Genomic DNA, 23,783 nt, shown 5'->3' with positions numbered 1-23,783 from the left:
CTGTTCCTGCGTGAACCTGGTGGGCCGGATCCTGCTTCTAGGTTGAAGAAAAAAAAAAAAAGGATGCCCAGTTGTGACTTCTAAAATAGTACTCCGGGTATATGGAACATTCCATCCCCCAAGCAGGGAGGTGGGCTCTGCAAAGTCATTTTGAGGATCCCCTTGTGCAAAATGTTTCTTGAACCATTCTGGAACATTGTAAGACCTATTTTATAGGGAGGAAGCCATGAACATTGTAACTTTAAGAATACCTATTAGGCCCTAGCCTAAGGACAGAATCTAAATTTTATTAACAGAATCTAAAATTCCATTTATAGTTTCATCCCTTTAAGTCTTGAACCCTCCCTTAAAATGTAAGCAAATCCCCGGAGGGATTCATAGATTGACCCTTATGAATCTTGAGCCTCAAATCATACCAGAACTACCCCTAACCTCCATCCTCCATTCTTGCTCCAGGCAAACCAGAATTCACTCCTAGAGGCAACCCCAGGCTCCTTTAGATCTTCATACCTGGAAGTTTCTGAGCCTGATTTTTCTTCCTGGGACACTTCCCTTTCTCTCCTCTTTTTAGCTACCTCAGTTCTTCAAAACCCAGGCGATGCCACTCATTGTTCAAAGGCTGTGCTCCAAGACAGGCTTGGTCCAACTGTGGGTTCCCTGATACGTGGGTCTCTCCTCCCTGACAGCCCTTGCTCCAGTGTAACCATCTTTCCACCAGGTTAAGACTTCAGTGACATGAGCTGTGTCTTGTTTATCATTGAATCTCTTAGCATCAAGAACAGTGAGTTCTGCTTATGGAGTGAATTAATTCTTTACTGCCAATGTGTTTTTATGGGGTGTGGGTGAAGGGCTGCAGTAGAGAAGGTGAGAATGCCAAGAGAAAAAGAAACGGTAAGCCAAGAGATGCGACTGGGGTCCCTGGAAGCAGACTCCTCTGGCCCTTTGCAAAACTGTCGCCCAGACAGCTCAGAGGCATGCCAAGTGCTCTGACACTCTCTCTCCCGGAAGGTAACTTTAACTGACTGTTGAAATTTTAAAAGTATTGACACATTTAATGCACTTGCCAAAGAGGTGTTTAATGAATTGTATCTCACAATAAAATAGGGCAAAGTTTAAAACTCAAATTTGCTTTGGATTTCTATCTGCTATCATCTGTTACTTCCAGGATCCTGGGTTGCATCATTCTTATTTTTATGTTAAACACTACCAGCAAGAAAAACAGAAAGTAAGGGGGAAATAAAGACCGGTGTAGGGAAGTTAGGATTTCACACAGGCTTGACAGGCTCTTGTTTTCTTCTGAAATCCTAGAAAACAGAAAACCACAGGAAGATGGCTTATTGAGAAAGACCCCCTTCAACTTGTCCATGAGTCAAACAGGGAACAAGAGTTCCTCAGATGGAGAAACTAAACCCCAGACTTTATTTGTCAACAAATGCATCAGGGGGTCAAAATTCAGGTCCCCCAAAGCTGAAAACAGAAAAGAGAGCAATGACCTTAAAACAACTGCTTTTCGACCCAGCGACGAGACACCGAAACCTAATATGATGAGTCTGTTCTAAACATTTATTTTGTTAAATGCTTTAAATAATTTGCTCATTTTACTTTTTTGTTTTGGCCATGCCACACGGCTTGCGGGACCCCAACCAGGGATTGAACCTGGGCTCCCAGCAGCGGAAGCATGGAGTCCTAACCACTGGGCCGCCACGGAATTCCCCTCACTTTCCTTTTAAATTGTCAAAAGTAATATGTTGCAGAAAGGTTTAGAGAAAAATACCCTATTTCCTTTCATTCTAACACAAATGGTCATTTCTTCAAGATTCTTTTCAGCCTTTTATTCATATACATGCATTTATGGTCAACCAACCAGTCAAACACTGAGTATCTGTGCCAATCCCTGTTATTAGAAGGACAGCCATGAAAAAGAGAACATTTGCGTACATAAAGAACCAAAAGCAGATATAATTTCAGTGTGATAAGTCATATGAAGACAAAGTAGGCTGAGGAGACAGAGAATGATGGGCTGGGGGTGCTATTTTAGATGTGGTTGGAAGGAAGGAGCCTCTGATTTGGTGGCATTTGAGCCGAGATCTGAAAGTCAGCCACGTAGAATGAATGAAGCCAGCTACACAGGTATTTGTGGGAGTAGTTTGCCAGGCAAAGGGATGTGTAAATGCGAAGGCCCAAGATGGGAGAGAGCCTGGAGTGCTTGAGAGCAAGCCAGGAGGTTAGGCATGCTGAAGCAGGATGAGAGATGGAGAGAGGATGAGTAGTAGACCAGTCAGAGAGGTAGCTGGGGCCAAACGGACGTACTTTGTACGGTTATAAGAGCTTATAAAGCCCGCTTGATCTGACACGGAGCTGTGATCCTACTGAGACATATTATTATACTGCTCAGTTCTCATATTGTTACGTGGTGTTCATATGCTAATTTTGACAGTGGCATAATATTCCATTACATGCCTATACCATAATTACTTAAGTTCCTTTTCTGCCCTTTAGTGAATATCTTTGGCTTTCCCTCTCCCCTATTTTCTGCTTTACGCTGTTTCAGCTAATTAGCACAAATTCCCAGAACAGAGATTACAAATACAAGGGTTATGAAAATATTGCCAAATCTCTCTCTAGAGTTATGTCATATACAATGCCGTCACTATATTATTAGATTAAATGTATTTTTAAAACACTTTAAACTTTTTATGCAAACATATACAAAAGAAGAGAGAACAGTATGAGTCCCCAAGACCACCTCCTTCCAACAATTACCAATCCATGGCCAATCTTATTTCATTTATACTTACCCTCATGTCCGTCAGATTATTTGCACCAAATACCAAAAATATCATTTTACCTGTAAGCAGATTGAATGCATTTTTGGAAGTAGAAAATTAAGAAGTCTACCTTTAAAAGAGGGCAGTCAGAAAGTTGTTGATATTTGTTCTAAAGTATGATTTGGAGCTTCAGGAACATGGTTCATGGATACCCATAACCATGATTAAATTAACCGTGCAAGACCCGTCAGCTGGTTATCCCAGCTGGGCAGCACCATGCATGGCTTCTCCATTTCCATTTCTCCCCAAGTCCAGTGGCCCCTGGAGTCATGTGAATTCTGTCCTCCAAACAGCTCTGGGACCTCGTTCCTCTTTTCCGCTGCTGTCCTGGCTTTCATCGTCTCTTGCCTGGACCACTGCCACAGCTTTCTCCCTGGTTTCTCTACTCCTGGTCTGTGGCCAGCCTGTCCTCCACACTGCTACCGGGTGCTCTTTCTAAACCACAGATACTGTGGTGTCTCTCGCCGGTTTAAAATCCTTCACTGAGTCTTTCCTGCCTTGAAGAGAAAGTCTATACTCTCAAGCATGGTCTTCAAGGTGTTTGTGATCAGTTGAATATCTCTTCACAACTTCTGCCTTCCCCCCCCAATCTTATGTTCATCCTCTACTCCTGACATTCTGACTGACTCTCTCCTGAACTGGCCACATTCCCCCAAAGTGGGTACCTGTGCCTAGAAAGACCTTCCCTTGTGGCATCCTCCCTCTGCACCCCTCCCCCATTTATCCCTCCCTCATGTCCACCCACCTGGCTGACTTTCACTCACCCTTTAAGGTGTAATTTATCCACCACGTTCACCTGGAAGCTTCCCAAGACGCACCCACTGGACTTTGGACCCTCTGTGGCTTTCTTGTCTGGCTGCTCCATCAGACAGGTAGCTCCTTGGCAACAGGAACTTGTTACCCTGGTTCCCTATACAGCATCACCCATGTTACAAACATGTAAAAATGTTTTACGAAAGCATCAGGATTCTTGGTTGTAAACAACGGAAACAAGCCCCTACAGGTTTAGCTTGGAAAGGAACCTAAGGAGAAGATACTGCTTGGCTCACAGAATCACCTGGAGAAGCAAGAGCTCGGTTCAGCCGTAAAGCCGCCAGAAAAAGCCCCGAGTCACTCCATGGAGCTGCTTATGTGTGGTCACTTTGCACCCTCCATGGAGTGCCAGCCCTCCCTCCTCAGCCAACCTGTAGCAGCTCTGACTCACCTGTTTTATATATTGAGGTATGACATAAGATACTTTTTGAAGGAAGGGGTTTATAGATTAAAAAAAAAGAAATATATGGTCTGTAAGGAGATGTCCAGGGGCCTCATAAATTGGTACTCATATTTATACTTAGGTGGTTTGATAAAGATTTGTCGTCTTGATTTATTTTGGTTATTGAGAAACTGTGAAACTAACATTCACTCATTCGTTCAGTTATTTGCTCCTTCAACAAATGTTTACAAAGTGCCTCTGATGTAAAAGGCACTGCAGAGTCCCATCTTCCTGGGAGGCCTCAGTAACTTTAAGTCACTATGCTCCTGAGAAATGAACCGGGCAGGAATTATAATTTCCATTTTATAGATGAGTAAACCAAGGCTCAGAGAAGTTAAGTGACTTGCTTACCTGATGGACCCACGAGTTGAGCCAGGTTTTCCAGTGGTGCTGCCTTGGACTTGCCAATCATATAAATATTACAGAGCGCCCAAGTAGGCTGTGGTCTGAGAAGAGATTTCTGAATCTGTCAACTGGTTGGTTGGTGGACCACACCCCCCACCAGCCTGCAAATCTTGTAGCTGCTCAGCCTTGAGACCAAAGAAAAAGCCTGGAGACAACAACAGAGACATCAAAGCTCATTGGTTAAGGGGCATCTTACACAAAGGTCCTGGAGCAACACTCCTTCCATGGATGGCCGGCAGCAGACAGGACATGGCAACAACCTCCACTACTTGGTGGAGAAGGAGGCCACCATTTATAGGGGAACTGATGTCAGGTGGGCTTATCAGTTACCACGGAAACCAGCAGCAGGGGCAGGGGGCAAGCACGGCAGGCAGTTACTGATTAAGCCCTATAATTAAGGGGATTGGAGAGTCATGTGAGTGAAGCAGGGCCTGGTGGAGCAGGGGATGGACGGAGAGCAAGAGAACAGCCATCTTGAATGGCCTGACCATACGTAAGTCATTGGTGGCGACCTCTGAGAAACAATTTATTGGGCTAGGTGAGTGTGGCAACCAGAATGCAAAGGGTTAATTGGTAACTGTGGTGAAGAAGTGGGGTCAGCAAATACAAACCATTCTTTCCAAACACTTGACAGTAAAGGAAATGATTGACAGAACAGTGGCTTGAGGAGAAAACAAAGAAAAAGAAGGTTTGGTGAGGCTGGAACTTGAGCACGATTGTAGGTTGAGCCTATGGAGATAAAAAGCTAAAAAACAAAAGAGAGAGCAATAAGATACAATGCAGAGAAAATTTTTTTAAGAACAAAAATTATAAAAAGCACCTGCACATAATGGGCTTTGGAGTCGATTGCTCTGGGTTCAAATTCTGCCTCTGCTGCTTACTACTTAACAGTCTCTCTGAGTCTCAGTTTCCAAATCTATGAAACAGTGTAACTGTGACTCTGTATTAAGTTTACACAAAATGCCCTGTACTCACATCCTCCATCCACAACTCCCCTCACCCAAAATTAGGGTTGCCAGAAAAAATACACACAATATTTGGGACATACTTTTACTAAGCAATGATTCCTTGTTTACCTGAAGTTTAAGTTTAATCGGACGTGCTATTTTTATTTTTCCTAAATCTGGCAACCCTACCCAAAACAAAATACCTTGTATCCAATGTACCATAATAAAAATTGAAGGCCAAAATGAAGAGGTAAATGGTAGGTGGATGATGCTGCCTCCTACTGGTAGAATGTGACAACACCAACTATCCCCGCAAAGATGTACAGCCTGTAGGTGGTTTTCTGAAAAATAGCAAGCCACCAAGAAAACAAAACAAAACAAAGCAACGAAACAAAAATAGCAAGCCACCAGACACACTGTGGAGGAGAGGAGGAATTTTTATTATCCTGCTAATATTTTAGTCTAAATTTACTACTGTAATGCCATCATCTTTTCATTTCCACTGGTACTAATATATTTCTTTTTTGCTATGTGGTTGTACACGTTTTGTCAGGGGTAGTAGAATATTACTGCACATTCAGAATTTATGCTTTCCTATTGGATTCCAGTATACGCTTTGCATGTGTTTTAAACTGTGCATTTTCACTTACAAAACCTCTTTAAAGTCACTGTCAATACATGCCTATTCATTTTTCCTTACAAAAGTATGATGTGTTTCACATGTGTCTTAAATGTTGACACATTCAGTAGGTAAAGCCCTGGTACATAGTAGGCACTCAATAAAATCATAGCTTTTTATTTTTATTTATTTAACTTTTAAAAATTGTAGTGATAGGCTTCCCTGGTGGCACAGTGGTTGAGAATCTGCCTGCTAATGCAGGGGACACGGGTTCGAGCTCTGGTCTGGGAAGATCCCACTTGCCGCGGAGCAACTAGGCCCGTGAACCACAACTACTGAGCTTGCGCGTCTGGAGCCTGTGCTCCGCAACAAGAGAGGCCGCGATAGTGAGAGGCCCGCGCACCGCGATGAAGAGTGGCCCCCGCTCGCCACAACTAGAGAAAGCCCTCGCACAGAAACGAAGACCCAACACAGCCCAAAATTAATTAATTAATTATTTTTTAAAAAATAAAACCTATTTTTAAAAAAATTGTAGTGATATCATGTAGTGTGGTATTATTATAGTGGAACTTGGTAAGGGTGCCGCATAAAAAGTCCGTAATAACGAGGACACATGAGGCTTTCTGAGTGTATTCTCTGGCAGGAGTTGAGAAAACACAAAAGCTCTCTCAGGGACTACTCTCGCTGGATGTGTCAAATGAGGGGTCTAGGAAATGAGCAGCAAGGGTTTCACTCGCTCTCTTTAGCCATCTGAGGCTCATCAGTGGTGACTGCAGTGCTTCCCCTTCCTCACCTGTCTGGTTAGGAGGCCAGTGCCTGGGCATACCCCCAGCACTGCACTCACCAAAGATGTTTGTGCATCCTTCCAGCAGCATTGTCTTAAACGTCGTAATAACACGTTTACCTCTTTTTTTTTTTTTTTTGCGGTACGCGGGCCTCTCACTATTGTGGCCTCATCCCATTGCGGAGCACAGGCTCCGGACGCGCAGGCTCAGCGGCCATGGCTCACGAGCCCAGCCGCTCCGCGACACGTGGGATCCTCCCGGACCGGGGCACGAACCCGCGTCCCCTGCATCGGCAGGCGGACTCTCAACCACTGCGCCACCAGGGAAGCCCAAGTTTACCTCTTTGTCCAGGAGCAAAGCTCCATCTACATGCAAGAAGCCCAGGTCAGGCCAGGAAAGAAAAGCCACTGAGTTCCTCAGGCTCCTTTGTAGGAAATGGGTCACTGGAGCGGCCAGTGTTGAGCACCGACCGCAGGAACAGAGGTCAGGTTTTGTCCCCTTCTGAGGTGAGGTTTCACAAGGGATCAGTTCAGTGTTGTTGTCCGTCTTCTCACTTGTCTTATGGCGATCATTATGCATCTTTAATACACTCTGTCATTCACAGCAAATTTTTCTTTATTTTTATAATACAACTAAGACTATCACTTCAGAAATGGAATTAAGATCCAGGATGGAGGAAAAAGCCGTTCCTGCTGAAGCTGGGCAAAAACCCTGTCGACAAGTGTCTAGATTTGAACAACTGTAGACTAACAACAGCAGATGTGAGGGAGCCAGGTCTGTATGGAGTTGACCTTGCACAGAGGCACAGAGGGCCTTCGGGCTGGGATGAGCAGGGAAAGTGCTCGGTCCTCACTTGGTAGTCCTAGGTCTGCAGGGTGGCCCAGACAAGGAAGCGCAGATGCAACGCTATTTTTTTTTTAAAAACAAGTTAATTGATTCTTCCTCAAGCTTCAAAGATTTGAGCCGAGTTTAAGAGGGAGGTTTGTTTGTTTTTCCTGAGCAATTTTACTTCTCTACTGATTACCTCTAGCTCCCTGAAACACACCTGTTCCTGCATAGGATGTAAACTCATCCATAAAACTGAGCCCTACTGGGAATTTAAAGGGGCATCTCGTTGTTATCTGTGGAATAAAAACTATCACTACCAGCAATTATTGCTCACACCGTTTTACAAAAAAGTGCAACTACTGTTTGTGACCCTCTAGCAGGAGTTTGGTTGTGAAGAACCATCTTCCCAACACCACTGTCACCACCTTTTTAAAAAACTCTTTTTTCAGATACCTTAAATCAAGTCTTGAATCAAATTAGGTGTGTCTACCAACAGAGGTATCAAAAGAACTGTGTTTTGAGTGAGGGGTCCTTGAGTATTTTAATTAAAATCTATGCCATTAGGGCTTCCCTGGTGGCGCAGTGGTTGAGAGTCCGCCTGCCGATGCAGGGCACATGGGTTCGTGCCCCGGTCCGGGAAGATCCCACATGCCGTGGAGCAGCTGGGCCCGTGAGCCATGGCCACTGAGCCCGCATACCGCAAAAAAAAAAAAAAAAAAAAAATCTATGCCATTATATTTGAGACAGATCTCTTACGAGGGGGCTCTAACCATGCCTGTTGATTCTCAAACGCCTATGTACATGTCAGAATCTCTTGCAGAACTTGTGGAAATGCAGGCACTTGAGTCCAACCCAAACCCATCAAATTGAAATCTTTGAGCGTGGTCCCCAGGAATCCTGTTTTTTTCCTTCTTAGTGTGTTCAATAGGCTTTCATACTTTATAAAGTTAGGATCATGGTGAACAAGATGAAGTTGCTAAAGTGCTTTGAATGCTAGTAGAAAGAAAACATACTTTTTGCCCCCTAAGCATGTTTTTAGAGTTTCTTCAGAATTGTGGAAGGTCAGGAATTGCTATGCCTGTAACTCTAGAAGCTCACCATGCAGCGTCTGACTGCTGCCACTATTTTAACATTCAAGACAGATGTTTAAAAGCAAGCGAGCAAAGACACTTTCGCCCCCTGATTTTGGCATTTCCACTCTTAAGTCTTGTTGCTGCAGGAGATAAAGATGACCTTTGAGAATCTTGTTCACAGAGGGTAGCTTCAATTTTCGTGAGCAATGGAGGAGACTCAGAGAAGGTTCTGGTCAGGGTTTGTGCGTCTAAACCTGCACATGTTGGCCCATGTAGGTATAACAGGAACTTTATAAGGTGGTGACACCCAGGTGATCAAGATAAGAAGGAAAAGGTAATGGGCACCCTCAGTCTCAGCGGTCCTGCCAACAGAGTATTCCCCAGACCTTCAGCCTGAGGGTCCAATAGGACAACAGGGTGACGGGTGTCAGGGGGTTTTGCGAAATAAAAGGACCCGTATACACATTACAGTGACAGTGGTAGTAACAGTCCTAGCAGTAGAGTTACAATTTCCACTACAATAAAGGAGTTCTTATGAAATCTTATGGAAACACCACTGCATTTTCAGAGTGCAGTTATTTGGCAGAAATAGAAAACATCCCAAGAAATAGGTAAAGTAAATGTCGCAACGTCTCCAGTTGTGTGGCTGAGAGATCCCTGCTTTGTGGAAAGTCAGCAAGTCCACCCTCCTTCTATCCGCTTACCAGAGGAACAGGCAGTGGATCCTATTTACTACAAATCACAAATTACACATGCAAATCTGTTTTTTCTTGTGTTCACTTCTACTTGCTTTGCTGCCTTCTCTTCCAGACTTGGAAGAACTGGATATTTCCTGGAATGATTTCATAGGCAGAACCCTCCATTTACTCATGCAGCAAATGCATCTTGTCAGCAAGTTAAAAATCCTGAGGCTGGGTAGATGCAGACTTACTGCTGATGATGTTCGAGCACTGGGTATGATGAATGCTTCCCTTAAGAGATGGCTCCCCTGGAAGAATCTTTGCAACCCAAACCCTCAGGGGCGAATTATCTGGGTCACCACCCCCTCGAGTGCCCATGGACGAGGATGAGAGCGCTGCCTGTACATGATGTGATGCTGTGTTGAGCACTTGTATACCTTCTAAGGAGCTGTGTAACCTGCACCTAGCATCGTGCCAAGCCCTGGGATAGAGAAGGGAACAGGCTGACCAAGCCTCTGTTCTCATGGAGTTTAAGTGGAGATAGTAACTGTAAAATTTGCCCACTTTGGGTCTGTTACCTCATCTGTAAATTAGAGGAGTTGGGATAGATAATAATTAAGTTCCTTTCCAATTCCGAAATAGTATTTCTCTCTTCTATTTTCCCATTCCCATTTTTTAAAAAATGATCAAAACAAGATTTTTCAATTAAAAGCAATGATTTAAATAGGACTAGAACCTCAACTAAGTTAGTTTATAGTATATCAAACATTGGATAACATAGAACATAAGATAAAATTTGTCATGCTACTAACCCAGCTGCTTTGCTGGGTTATGAATGCTGGGTTATCTAGAATGCTTGCTGGTTTTAGATGCAATTAATACTTTTTCTGTCTTCTTTTTGTCTGAAGTTTCTTATTTCGATCATGTATTTTGATCATTTACATCTCTGCAAAGATTTCTGTAAAAGCAACAAAATTTATGCCAATGTCTTCTCTCTAATCCTTCCCTAGAAAATAGGGGCCAGCTGATGTTTCCTGGTTCACCCTTCCTATACCTAAGGAAAAACGTTATACATCTCAGAGCTGGCCAGATCCTTTCAAATCCTAGTCCCACTTCTAATTCTCTTTGTGACCGTGGACAAAATATTTAACTTTCTGAGCCTCAGTTTTATTATCTCTGAAAAGGGGTGATATCCACCTCAAAAAAAATTATTGTGAGCATTAGATAATTTCTGTAAAGTACCTACTACGTGCTTGACACGTAGTAGGCACTCAATAATTCTTTCTTTCCCTATTCCCTCATCCAAAATTACCTTTCTGTGGTTTTTCATGATCGATTTAGCCCCACTGGTTAGCAGCTGGTTATTGTGTACCAGGGTCTCAAATTTAACATACTGTTACTCAGGCATGCAAAGAAGTATAGATTATTTTCTATGACTAATCTAATCTTTTTCATGATCCACCATCCTTAAGAAACCAGGAAGTGGAATTTCTGCCCTGGGACCCACTCTAAACTCATCTGGTCCAGGAGAGAGTCTGCACCCTTGTCACTAATGTTTTGTGTCCTTTCCCCTCTCCCCGAGATTTTATCCTCTCTGGAAGGACTTCTGCATCCTCTCCACCAGGAGGGGCTATCTTATCATCCATACTCTGCTTAGCCTTAATGGCAGATGGAGTATAAGGAGAATGAACGGTTTACTGATAAGAAAATATAAATCAGGAGGCATTTCAACATTATTACACCTGTTACAATTGCTTAGTGCAAGATTGCAAATGCCTAGGCCCTCCAGTACCATATGCACTGCAGACAGTCATGTACTCTTTCTCCCTGATCCTGGGGGATGCCTCAGGGCGATACATATCCACGCCCTTTTGACTGGCCATGGCTTACAAAATGACACCTGGCTTATGATATTATAACTCCTGGAGAACTTGCATTTTAACCTGGGGCTCCTGGACTCCAAAAACCTTAAACCATGGAATAAATAACCAGTGGCAGAAGTTCCAGCCCAGGAGTGGATGGTGGAAGAGAGGCTTCTGGACACAGTGGACCTTCCAACACTCTTAACTGGTGCTAAAATTGACTCCAGACATTGAGAAAGCACATTTGTCATGTGTGTGGCTCACCATTCTGTTCTGCCCCCAAAGCAGTGAAAATTATTCCTAAGGGCTGATCTCCCCACACTTCCCCTGTTCTCTCCCAGCCTCCACTCTGTAGCCCTCAGATGTTTCCTGTGTGAAATGGTATCAGAAATGTCAAGTTTCACCCCCCTCACTGCATCCTCCTCCACCCCAAGGTTGCATCACTGTTATGAGCTGCTAGTGCCTGATGCCCTCTTACTGGTTCCTCTCTGCAGTGGTTGGATCAGTTGTATGTGATATTCTTGATGTCAAAGTGAGCCTTTCCTCTGTGGTGGCCAGTGCCCTGCTTTGCTTCTTACCAATCTTCCTCTGGCCAAAATATAACCAGTGGTTATGCTGGGGAATAGTATTATGGGTGATTTAAATCTTCTTCATGTTTTACTTTCTAAGTCTTTCACACTTTTACCTCTGGCCGAACTTCTCGGCAATGCTGATCCCCGGAGAAGGTGGATGAGAGAAAGTAGATGGATTGGTAGAAATATTTACTACCATAAAAACAATTTGGTAAAACCACCCCTACTAACAGGTGGATTTTTTTTTTTTTTTTTTTTTTTACACAATGTTTGCTTACGAGCATGGCTTCAGAACTCTGGAGGGACTCGACTTGCTGTGCCTGTACCTGTGAAGCTCACCGTGCTGGGAGTGGGCAAGAACTGGGTCCTTTTCTCCTCCCTGTTCCCTGGCATCTAACCAGTAGCTGGCCCGGCTTCAATACTCCGTAAACAATGGCTGTATTGATTTTGAAACGAATTCCCTGCTTTGCGGATTAGCGATCAACCTGATCTTTGGGCCATTTTGTAACAGGAGAAGCACTTAAAGGGCTGCCTGAACTTGAGTTGAATTTGTCCTGGAACAGTAAAGTGGGAGGAAACTTGCCTCTGATCCTCCGGACATTCTGAGAAGGGAGCAAGAGACAAATGCCTGAGCTTGTGGACTACGCCCTCACGTCAGAAGATGGAGCGTTTGTGGGTAAGTGGAATTTGGAAGAGTCCTTCCCAGGAAAACATGTGAAGGCACCCATGATTGGATAGCTTGGAAATCAACGTTGGCTATGTTTTCTCTCACCCTGAATTGAAAGAGTGGTTCACTATATCCCAGGTCACATGAAGATGTACCTCCCTCCTGCCTGCCCCACCTTTCACACCCTGCATCTTTACTGAGTTGTCTTTTGGATTTCCTTCCTTCCAGGTCAGTTGCTACTTAGGCTGCAAAACCTTGAAGTACTTGATCTTTCTATTAACAGAAACATCGGTGGCAGTCTCATCAGTATTGCTCAGGGATTAAAAAGTACCTTAAATCTGAAAGTCTTGAAGTTACATTCACGTGGATTATCACAAAAGAGTGTCAAACTAGTGGGTGAGTTAGGAATGGCTAAAGTTTCTCTATAACTTTGTATTATATGGAATTTTTAAGCTGTTAGGAAATACAACAAAACATAAACAGTAGTTATGTTGGGGAATAAGATTACGGGTGATTTAAATCTTCTTCATGTTTTATTGATTTTCTAAGTCTTTTACAGTGAGCATGTACTTTCATGATTACAAAAATCATCTTTTAAAATGGCTGACTCTGAAAAGGCCAGGATATTTTAGGTCTGAGAGAGACACTATGCAAAATAAGTGTGCTACTAAAGCTGTCCATTTTTCTCTTACTTTTGAAAATGCCAGCATTATTTTATGCTTCGTAGTAGGAAGGAATTGGTACTGATAAAAAGAACAGCTTCAGTGACATCTGTAGTTAAAATTTACTCTGCTATAGAGTATCCACATTAAAGAATAGGAAATGAAATGTGTATTTATCCCTTCAACTTCTAGAGCCTGTAAAATCCTTCTCCCTGGCAGTTTGAATAAGTCTAGAATGCTATGACAGCACCAGTGCTCAAGGATAGCAGGGGAAGATTCATTAGCTGAAAGATTTTGATCAAAACCATTGACGATCAATGCAGATCACAGGGAGTGTGTATTTGAAGCCATTGTCAGGTCCGAAGGGGTAGATGGTACAAAGTGGACAGTTATCCCACTGTCTGGGCTTTTGTCAACATAGTGTACGTATTGTCTCAGTCTCCCTTCTCCACACCTGCCCCCTCTCCTGCTGACCGCCTTGTAATATGTCAGAATGGGGTTCTGACCTTCTTTGTAGATGCTGCTTTTAGATACTTGTGTGAGCTGAGGACACTAGACCTTTCCTGCAACAAGGAGATGAGTGGAGGGTTTGAAGACTCCCCGGGGCTGGCCATGCTCGAGCATCTGGAGGGGCTGGATCTTCGCCAGTGCTCGCTGATGGCCGACGACACGGTGTGGCTGAGTAGGTACTGCAGAGCCGAGGGAGGACTCTTGGAGCCTTGCCATGTGTTTGCAAACCTGGCAAATTTGAGACGTGCTGTTTATGAAGTTACCGGAAGGACCACATCATAAAAGTTTTGTGAATGCCCCGATATAGCATTTGGCAAATATTAAGTGCCCAGTAATTGTTAGTGAATCTAAACTCCTCCTATACACATCTGTAAAGGATAGATGTGGCACTTGAGGGAGAAAATTTTTGAATTTATGTGGCTGTTTTGAAACGGATCTGTTACTGTTACAAAGTGTATTACAAATAGGGATGTAGAAGGAAAGCCAAAACGAAGGGTGTTGAGTCTTTCTCGCTAATCAAGTGAAGCCGAGGCACTTAGATACAAATGAAGTTACAGAAAGTCAGTGGGACGGTGCATAACGGGTGTACGTTACAACTTTACAAAGGGATACAAAGCAAAATCAGCAAAGGGAAACACGCATGGGGCAGAGTCCAGAGGAAACCAGGCCCAAGCTTGCAAGATTCCTTTCCCAGCAGAGTAATAAGGATGCACTCCGTTTCTGCAGCACGTTGTAATGTCATGGTCTGAAATGTTTCCTGGGAAGGCTCGCCTGAACCTTCCAGTCCAGGGTTTTTAGTGGGGCTTGGTCATGATCATGCAGGCACCCTCTACGAAGCACATACCAAAATGCCAGACTCACAGAAGGAAAGCTAGTGTTCAGCATAAATCATCTTATTTGTACACAGACACTGTAGGCACAACGAACCACCCTTATAAGTTAGGGAATGGTGGCGACACTTCCAAATTCCAAGTTCCCAGATGTCAGCCAAGGGCCAACCTGGCCAGCAGGACTTTGTAGGGATAGTGGTCTCGGGCCTGCTAGGTTAACTCTGTTTTGTCCACATGCGCAAGACTAATGTGGTTGGATTCTGGTGCTTCCTGAGTAACAGTGAAAACAGAGCCCTTCTCTCTGACCTTCCCTCAAGGGTTATGTCTGTTGACACTCCCTTAAAAGTGAATTGTCCTATGGACCCAACAGGGCTATTATTAATGAAATAAAGGCATTCTATTAATAAAAAACAACAAGTAGTTATTTATTAATATCTGTTAATAAAAATAAGTACATATAATTTATCCCAAATTCTAAGAACTCTCTACTTAAGGTATTCTTGCTCTCCTTTTCATCCCAAGTATTCTGTTTGACCCACAGGGTCTTGGTCCTTGCCATGCACTGCTCCCAGCCCTCCCCCAGCACTGCTCATCTCATTGGCCACGTGTCTGGATGGGGAAAAGTAGCAGGATATGTACGTCTCTTAACCTGAGGTCCACGGCTCCTCCCTTAAGAGAGTCAGTCTATAGTTATGCCTGGGCAGGGGGCTGTGAACTCCCTAAAACTGATTCCAATTCTTTTGTTGGTAGGGAATGTATGGTACATTTTTCTGGCTCCAACGCACCTGGGATCAGACATCTGAAAGCAAATCCTGGCTCTGGCTCTCATGACCTGTGGTACTTAACAACTCTGTGCTTCAGTTTCATTGTCTGTAAATGGAATAATAGGATCACATCTCATAGGGTTGTAAGAATTAAACGGGTTATTACATGTGAAGTTCTTGGAAATGTGCCTGGCTCATACTAAATGCTCAATAAATGCCAGTTGTGAATATTATTATGGGGAGACAGTCTATAAATTTTACTTAAAAAGTAAATTTTGGGACTTCCCTGGCAGTCCAGTGGTTAAGACTCCACACTTCCACTGCAGGGATGCAGGTTCCATCCCTGGTCAGGGAACTGAGATCCCACATACCACACAGTGTGGAAAAAAAAAAAAAAAAAAAAGTAAATTTTATTGTAAAAGCCAGCGGTTGCCTGGAGAACCTCTGGTAAAATCCAGATTCCTTCCTGTGATCTAACAGGCCCCCTGGCGGCTCTCCCCCTTGCTCCCTGAACCCAGCCTCAGTTGGCTTCTTTCTGTTCCTTCATATCACCGAGCTCTCTCCTGCATTTGACCTTCCTGTCCTCTAGAATTCCCTACCCCCCAGTCTTTCCTGGGGAGCTCTGATTGCAGGTCTCAGTGTAAATGTCCCCTTTTAAGACAGCCTCTCTCTGAATTAGAAGTCCCTGTATCTTCCTTATAGCCTTTATCAGTATTTATAATTATGTATTTACTTGTGTGGTTTTTTAATGTTGATACTTCTCCCAGATTGTTACCCTCTTGAGGGCAGGAATTGTGTTTATTCTTCACTGCATCCTTCAAAGCACGTTTTCGGTATTAAGTAAGTCAGTAAGTAGATAGACAGGTTAGTAGATAGATAGACAGACAGACAGATAAATTTCTCAAAGGGGGCTATAATCCCCAAAATGGCTAGGTAAACACACACACACACACACACACACACACACACACACACATGCCCCACATTCCACTGCTCAGACTAATGTTGTTAGGAAAATTCCACAAAAAATAAATTTGGGGACAACATGAGATTTCATAAATATACTTCTTAGATGGAAAAGGTTGAATATTTTTAAATAAAATTTTGTTTTTAACTTTGTGTCTTCTGCCATCAGAAGGCACAACTCTTTTCAATTATAGCTACACAATCAATGGATCATAATCAAGTAGATATTACACAAAATTACATCATCTGACATAAATCTTTAGACAGTCCCTGACTTACAGCAGTTTGACTTCACACTTTTCGACTTTAAGGTGGTGTAAAAGCAACACACCAGTAGAAACCATACTTAGAATTTTGAATTTTGATTTTCTCCCAGCCTAGTAATATATACGTGGTGCAATACTCATGCCATCACGAGGGTAAACTTAACAATCACTCTGTACCCAGACAACCACTCTGTTTTTCACTTTCAGTATGGTATTCAATACATTACATGAGATATTCAACATTTTAGTATAAAATAGGCTTTGTGTTAGATGACTTTGCCCAACCATGGGCTAATATAAATGTTCTGAGCATGTTTAAGTAGGCTAGGCAAAGTTATGATGATCAGAAGGTTAGGTGTATTACATTCATTTTTTACTTAAGATATTTCCAACTTATCGGGACGTAACCCCACTATAAGTCGAGGGAGACCTGTTTAATTCAATTTGAATTAAGAAGTAAATCAACAATAAAAAAAAGAAGTAAATCAAGTAAATACATATTTCTCTGCATCACTTTGAGAAAATAAAGTTCAATTTCTTATTGATAGGTCTCTGTACCATAGGAGTGGGAGGGTGCTCTTGTTAGATATTATAAAAAGAATATATATCTACCCTTCAAACGGATATGATTTTTTAGAAAGAAGGAAGAATAGTTTAAAATGTAATTGGTAGCTGTACCTCGTGGATAAGTTGCTCTGGTTAATTTTTTTTTTTTTTTTTTTTTTGCGGTACGCGGGCCTCTCACTGTTGTGGCCTCTCCCATTGCAGAGCACAGGCTCCGGACCAGGCTCAACGGCCACAGCTCACGGGCCCAGCTGCTCCGCGGCACGCAGGATCTTCCCGGACCGGGGCACGAACCCGTGTCCCCTGCATTGGCAGGCGGACTCTCAACCACTGCGCCACCAGGGAAGCCCTCTGGTTAATTTTAATGTTAGGGGAAACCGAGAACTAAGCAGAAAATCTTTGAATTTCCTTTAAAAATCTTTCCAATATACACTATTTCCCTTCTTTGTCTCTGTTAACTGCAGTTAAGTAAACACAAATACATTTTGGTGTTTCAGAGTTCTAGGGAGGTTTGGCCTTGTCTCTGAATTTCAACAGCAACCAGGACATGTAAAACCAGGACACACTCTGGAAATCGTGACTAACTGTGAAAACTGTTTGTCTCTTTCTCGCTCTTAAATGTGAAGTGAAGGAAAGAAATCCCAGTCAATAGTGAATTCCATTTAATCAAGTTTTTTAAATTTGTATTTATTTATTGGCTGCGTTGGGTCTTCATTGCTGCATGTGGGCTTTCTCTAGTTGCAGTGAGCTGGGGCTACTCTTAGTTGCAGTACGCGGGCTTCTCATTGCGGTGGTTTCTCTTGTTGCGGAGCATGGGCTCTAGTCGCCCAGGCTTCAGTAGTTGTGGCACGGGGGCTCAGTAGTTGTGGTTCATGGGCTCTGGAGCACAGGCTCAGTAGTTGTGGCGCACAGGCTTAGTTGCTCTGCGGCATGTGGGATCTTCCTTGACCAGGCCTTGAACCCATGTCCCCTGCATTGGCAGACAGATTCTTAACCACTGCGCCACCAGGGAAGTCCCCATTTAATCAAGTTTTACTTTTCTAAAGTCTCCAACATTTCTCCCCAATAAAAATAGACAACATAAATTGAGGCCATGAATTTCAGGCAGGAGAAACGGTCTCTACAACTGTCTTAACCTCACTGATAGAAATATGTTGCCCTAGCCTAGGTTCCTCAAATTCAAGGCTTATGGCCTCGAAGGAAACCTAAATTATTGCTATTCTTATCACTGTCAATTTCAGCTGAAGCCTCCGTTCACCTCCCTGCTCTGGAAATAGTCTCAACCTTTCTTGGAATAAGTGTGTTGGCAGCAACCTAAAGCTGCTCCTGGAAACGCTAAAGCTTTCAACGTCCCTTCAGGTGCTGAGGCTAAGCAGCTGTTCCCTGGTGACAGAGGACGTGGCTCTTCTGGGTTTTACCTACTGGTTCCATCCAAAGCAGTCCTGGCACTCAGAGCCCAGCGTGCCTGCTCTGGCAGTCCAGGATAAGGGAGGTGGAGAAGGCAGCGAGGCCTGGAGCTAAGCCCTCTGTGCATCTTCGGTTCGAACCCTGGTTGGGGAACTAAAATCCCACAAGCCATAAGGTGCGGCCAAACATTTAAAAACAAAGAAGAAGAAGAAAAAAAAGAAGATAGACATAGATATGGTGGTGGAAGAAGGAGGATTACCTGGTGTAGAATAGAAAGTTGGAACACTGGATGTGGATGGGTGAGGCTCCTTGTCCTTGAGAGGTGTGGGCATGTGTGGATTTTGTTTACGCCTGTACCCACCTTGGCTCAGCTGGGTGCAGTTTTCTGTGTTCACCTACTGTTTCCTGTGGATAAATTATGCATAAGCAAACAAGAAATTTGTGTTATGTTCACACTGTTCTCTGATATTTCAATCTAGTTGGAACAAATATGTGTTTTCAAAGCAAGAGTTATGGCCAAACACTGTAATTAGAAGATGTGGACAAATCATTGTGATTTTATTTTGCATTTCCCTAATGACGGTGAGCATATTTTTATGTGTTTATCTGTGTTTATCTGTGAACTGCATATATGCCTTGGTGAAGTGTCTGTTCTAATCTTTTGCCTAATTTAAAACACTGGATAGTTTGGTTTCTTCTTAATGAGAGTTCTTTACATTTTCTGGATACAAGTCTTTTATCAGATCTATAGCTTGCAAATATTTTCTCTCAGTCTGTAACTTGTCTTCTCAACCTCTTAATAGTATCTTTTGCACAGCACGACTTTCAGTGTTTTTTGTTTTTTTAAAAAAATATTTATTTATTTGGCTGTGCCGGGTTTTAGTTGCAGCATGCGAGACCTTTGTTGCAGCGTGAGGGAGCTTTTAGTGTGGCATGCGGGATCCAGTTCCCTGACCAGGGATCAAACCTGGCCCGCTGCATTGGGAGTGCGGAGTCTTAACCACTGGACCACCAGGGAAGTCCCAAGACTTTCAGTTTTGATAAAGATCTATTTATCTATTTGCTAATTTGATGGATAGAGCTTTCTGTGTTGCATCTTAGAACTTTTTGCAAAACCCAAGTTCTCAGGGATTTTTCCTAGATCTTCTTCTAAAAGGTTTACATTTATATTTTACATTTTGACTTATTATCCATTTTGAGTATTCTTATACAAGGCATGAGATATGGGCTGAAAATATTTTTGCACACGACAGCTCAATTATTCAAGCACCATTAATTGAAAAGACTCATTGAATTGCCTTTGCATTTTTGTCAGAAATCAATTGGCCAGTTTGTGAGGGTCTATTTTTGGCCTGTTCTGTTCCATTGGTCTATGCATCTATTCTTTTACTGATACCATACTGTCTTGATTACTAAAGCTTTATAGTAAGCCTTGAAATCAGGTAGCATGGGCATTCTGACTTTGTTTTTCTTTTTCAAAATCATTTTGGTTATTCTAGTTTCTTGACATTTCTATATAAATTTTAGCATCAGCTAGTCAACATCTACAAAATATCCCTCTGGAATTTTGATTGGGATTGCATTGGATCTATAGGTAAATTCAGGGAGAAATGGCATTTAACTATATTGAGCACTCCTATCCATGAACACAGTATATCTCTCTTTTTATTTAGGTCCTCTTTGATTTATTGTATTGGTGTTTTGTAGTTTCTACCATGCAGATCCTGCATATGCTTTGTTAAATTTATATCTAAGTATTTAATTTTTTGGTGCTATTATAAACGGTACTGGTTTCTAAATTTTGATTCCCAATTGGTCATTGCTAGTATGTAGAAATACAATTGATTTTCATATATTGACATTTTATACTGAGACCTTGCTAAACTCATCTATTAGTTCTATGAGATTTTTGGTAGATGCTGTAGGATTTTCTACATAGGCAATCATGTCATCTATAATTAGAGTCAGCTTTATTTCATCCCGTCCAGTCTCTATACCTTTTATTTTTTTTTTCTTGGTTATTTAACTGGCTAGGATTTTCAGTAGATGTTGAATGAGGTGAGAGCAGACATCCCTGCCTTGTTCTCGATATTAGGGGGAAAGCACTGTCTTTCCCATTAAGTATAATGTTAGCTATAGGTTTTTGTTTGTGTTTTGTAGATGTGCCCTTTATCAGGTAAAGGGCACATCCTAAAGATCACATCCTCAGATATCCTAATCTGGCTAGATTTCTTATAATGAATTGAAGATATTTTGTTGAGGATGTTTGTGGCTATGTTCACGAGAGATAATTGCCTACTAGTTTTTCTGTAATATCTTTGTCTGGCTTTGGTATCAGGGTAATAATGACCTCAGAAAATGAGTTGGCAAGTGTTCCTGCCTCTTCTATTTCCTGGAAAGATTTTGTAGACTTGGTATTATTTTTTCATTAACTTGAAACTTCATAGAATTGACCACTGAACCTGTCTAAACTTGGAGTTTTCTTTGTGAGAAGTTTTAAATTACAAATTCAGTTTAAAAAATAGATATAGCACCATTCAGGTTATCTTTTTCTTCTTGAGTTTTGGTACTTTGTGTCTTCCAAGGAATTGGCCCATTTTACTTAGGTCAAATTTATGGAAATAAAGTTGTTTTCTTATAATCCTGTTAATGTCTCCTAATCATTTTGACTACTTCTTCTGTGACCTCCTTCCTCTTCAACCACCTGCTGGAGAAAATTCTCTGCTTTTAAAGGGCTCCTGTGAGTAGGTTAACCTCGCTCAGGTCTGCGTTTCTTAAACTCAAGTGTGCCATGTAATATAACCCAATCATGGGAACCCATCATATACACAGTCCTAGGAATTAGGGTGGAAATCTTGGGGTCACCTTAGCATTCTGATTACCACAAGAAGTTTATCAATATTACCAATCTTCTCAAAGAATAAGCCTTTGGTTTGGTTTGTTTTCCTGACCTGGACACCATTAAACATATTTAAATTATTTCATTTAAAGTTATTAAAATTTGCTTCTTCAATTTTTTATTTTTTTGGTCTGCATCATATTTTATTAATCATAGTTCCAGCCATTATATATTGTTTCTTAATTTTTACTACCAGGTTTTCTTCCTCAGGTCAAATTTATACTTTTACATTTTGTCAAGGGTATTTTTTGTTCTTTCAATTTTTAGTCAATGATAAGTATTGCTGTGTGTGGCTTTAAGCATTGCCACTTAACTGTTTTATTTCTAATAGAAACTTTAAGAATTTGTTAATCCCTAGTAGTTTGTGTTTTATTCTTTTGTAAATAACAGCATTGGTTTTTTTTATATAGTAAGCTACAAAAACAGTATTTTCATGACCTATGATACTATTACCCAGATTTTTAAAAATATAATGCATATAAAATACTAAAATATAATAAATAGAGTACTCACATCATTGGAAAATTCAGATAGTATAGGAAAGGTAAAACAATGTCTGAGATTTGCTTTAAAATACTAAAAAACAAACAAACAAAAATTAGGGGTAGGGGACTGGATGAGCCAAGGTCAGTGTAATGAAAATAGCGTTGAAGCTGATTGATGGGAACATGGGAGTTCTCACTCCTATTCCATCTACTTTTTATATGTTTGAAAATGTCTTTAATAGAAAATTTTCTAAAGGGAAAAAGCATGCACATTATCTTTAACACTTAGCTAGGTCTTGAGAACATGGTGAGTAATGTTCTGAGACAGAAAGATAGGCAGGGACACGATCAACATGAACACCTACGGACCAAATGCAGCTGTTGAGTGTCCTGACTGGGATGATGAAAATGATGGGGATGGAGCATCCCACTTGGTGTGGAAGCCATGATGTGTGAGGAATGATTGAAGGACCAGGGCATGATTAAGCCTATAGGGGGGACATTTGAGAGGACCTGACTGTTGTCCAACACGGCATGGTTGGCACGAGGAAGGAGCTGAGGCTCCCAGCAGGCTGAGGTGGGCAGTGGGGAAAGTCAGATAGGGCCTAGAGGCATGGCTTCCTCCTGCGGAGAGTTGCTTCCCTCTGTTGGGGCAACCTGAAGAGGGACTTCAGGCCCTCTGTTGGGCTGGTCCCCAGTAGAGAAGCTGTGAGAGGGATTTCTCTCTGATCATCGATCAGGTTGAATGAGGAGCCCTCCAAGGTCCCTTCCAACTCTGAGATTCTACACATCTCATCTCTGTAATCCATTCCTGGTTTTGGCTGAAAAGGGACGCATGTCCTGTCTGCTTTGGCTATCTCTCCTAGCTCCTTTTCTTAGCTTCATCATTAACTGTTATTTATTGAGAGCCATTATGGGTAGCCCTGTGATATGTGCTATTCAAAGGAAAACTCGATCCATGTCTCTAATTGACCCACGAATTAGAAATTATCCAAGCAGATTTTGCCCACGGAAAGTGCTCAATTAAATAACTGTTGAATGAAGAATGAATAAGCAGTGAATAGTTAAACGGCATTAAACAGCAAGAAAACTATTCAGAAATGGTCCTGAGTTAAAGCCAGTGAGCCATCACTCTTCCTCTTTAATTAGAGAAAGTCTGCAGTAAGAGTTGGGACTCCAGCGGAGCAGAGAGCAGGAACTCGACAAAAGAGACACTCTTTGGAATGGGATTTGAAAGAGAAAGAAAAATCGATTTTCAAGCTGTACATGAAATGCAGAGAGGAAATTTGTTACTAGAGTAATTTCAGATGCCCTGAATAAAACTGCTAGCTAATAACATTTCATTACTAAGTATCAGTCTTGTCATTACGAATCCTGGAGCTACTGTGTTGTGTTATTGGAAGTGGGAAATGGTCACACTAGAAAGTATCCTTGGCTTTTAGCAGTTAGAGTGATTTTGTTTTTCAGCATCGGTAATCCAGACAGGTCACCTGGCCAGGCTGCGGAAGCTGGACCTGAGCTATAATGACAGCATCTGTGATGCAGAATGGACCATCTTCTGCCAAAACCTGTGGCTCCTCAAAGAGTTAACCGAGCTGGATGTTAGCCTTCAGCCATCAGCTTTTCAGGAGCGTGGACAATGGTTTAGACACTTGTTATGTGCCGTGACCAAACTTCCTGAGATCACCAAGATAAGAATGAAGAGGTGGGTCCTCCCAGCCTCACAAGAGGAAGAACTAGAAGGCTTTGACCAAGATCACAAAAGCAGCATTCACTTTGACCATGGTGGGTTTCAGGAAGCTGACTTCTCAAGGCTCAACTAAGCTACACACCATCCTAAGGGGGAGGAAAAGAACAAGAGTGAATCCCGGTGAAATCAAGGAGTACCAGCTTCTGGGCTGTTTGGTGG

General features: G+C 42.2%; 1 protein-coding gene across 1 annotated transcript; it reads left to right on the top strand.

The window, feature by feature from the left end:
• Positions 1–1,364: 1,364 nt before the first annotated feature.
• On the top strand, positions 1,365–23,697 carry LRRC31 (leucine rich repeat containing 31). The gene is given in 9 exon segments (XM_065875817.1): positions 1,365–1,548; positions 7,509–7,609; positions 9,523–9,694; positions 12,366–12,530; positions 12,750–12,917; positions 13,701–13,865; positions 18,325–18,359; positions 18,362–18,494; positions 23,342–23,697. Coding segments are annotated over 9 exon segments (1,479 nt in total).
• Positions 23,698–23,783: the final 86 nt, after the last annotated feature.

This window comes from Phocoena phocoena, chromosome 4 (assembly GCF_963924675.1).
Source record: "Phocoena phocoena chromosome 4, mPhoPho1.1, whole genome shotgun sequence".
In the NCBI taxonomy this organism is placed as follows: Eukaryota; Metazoa; Chordata; class Mammalia; order Artiodactyla; family Phocoenidae; genus Phocoena; species Phocoena phocoena.
This window is presented reverse-complemented; position numbering and strand designations above follow the sequence as displayed.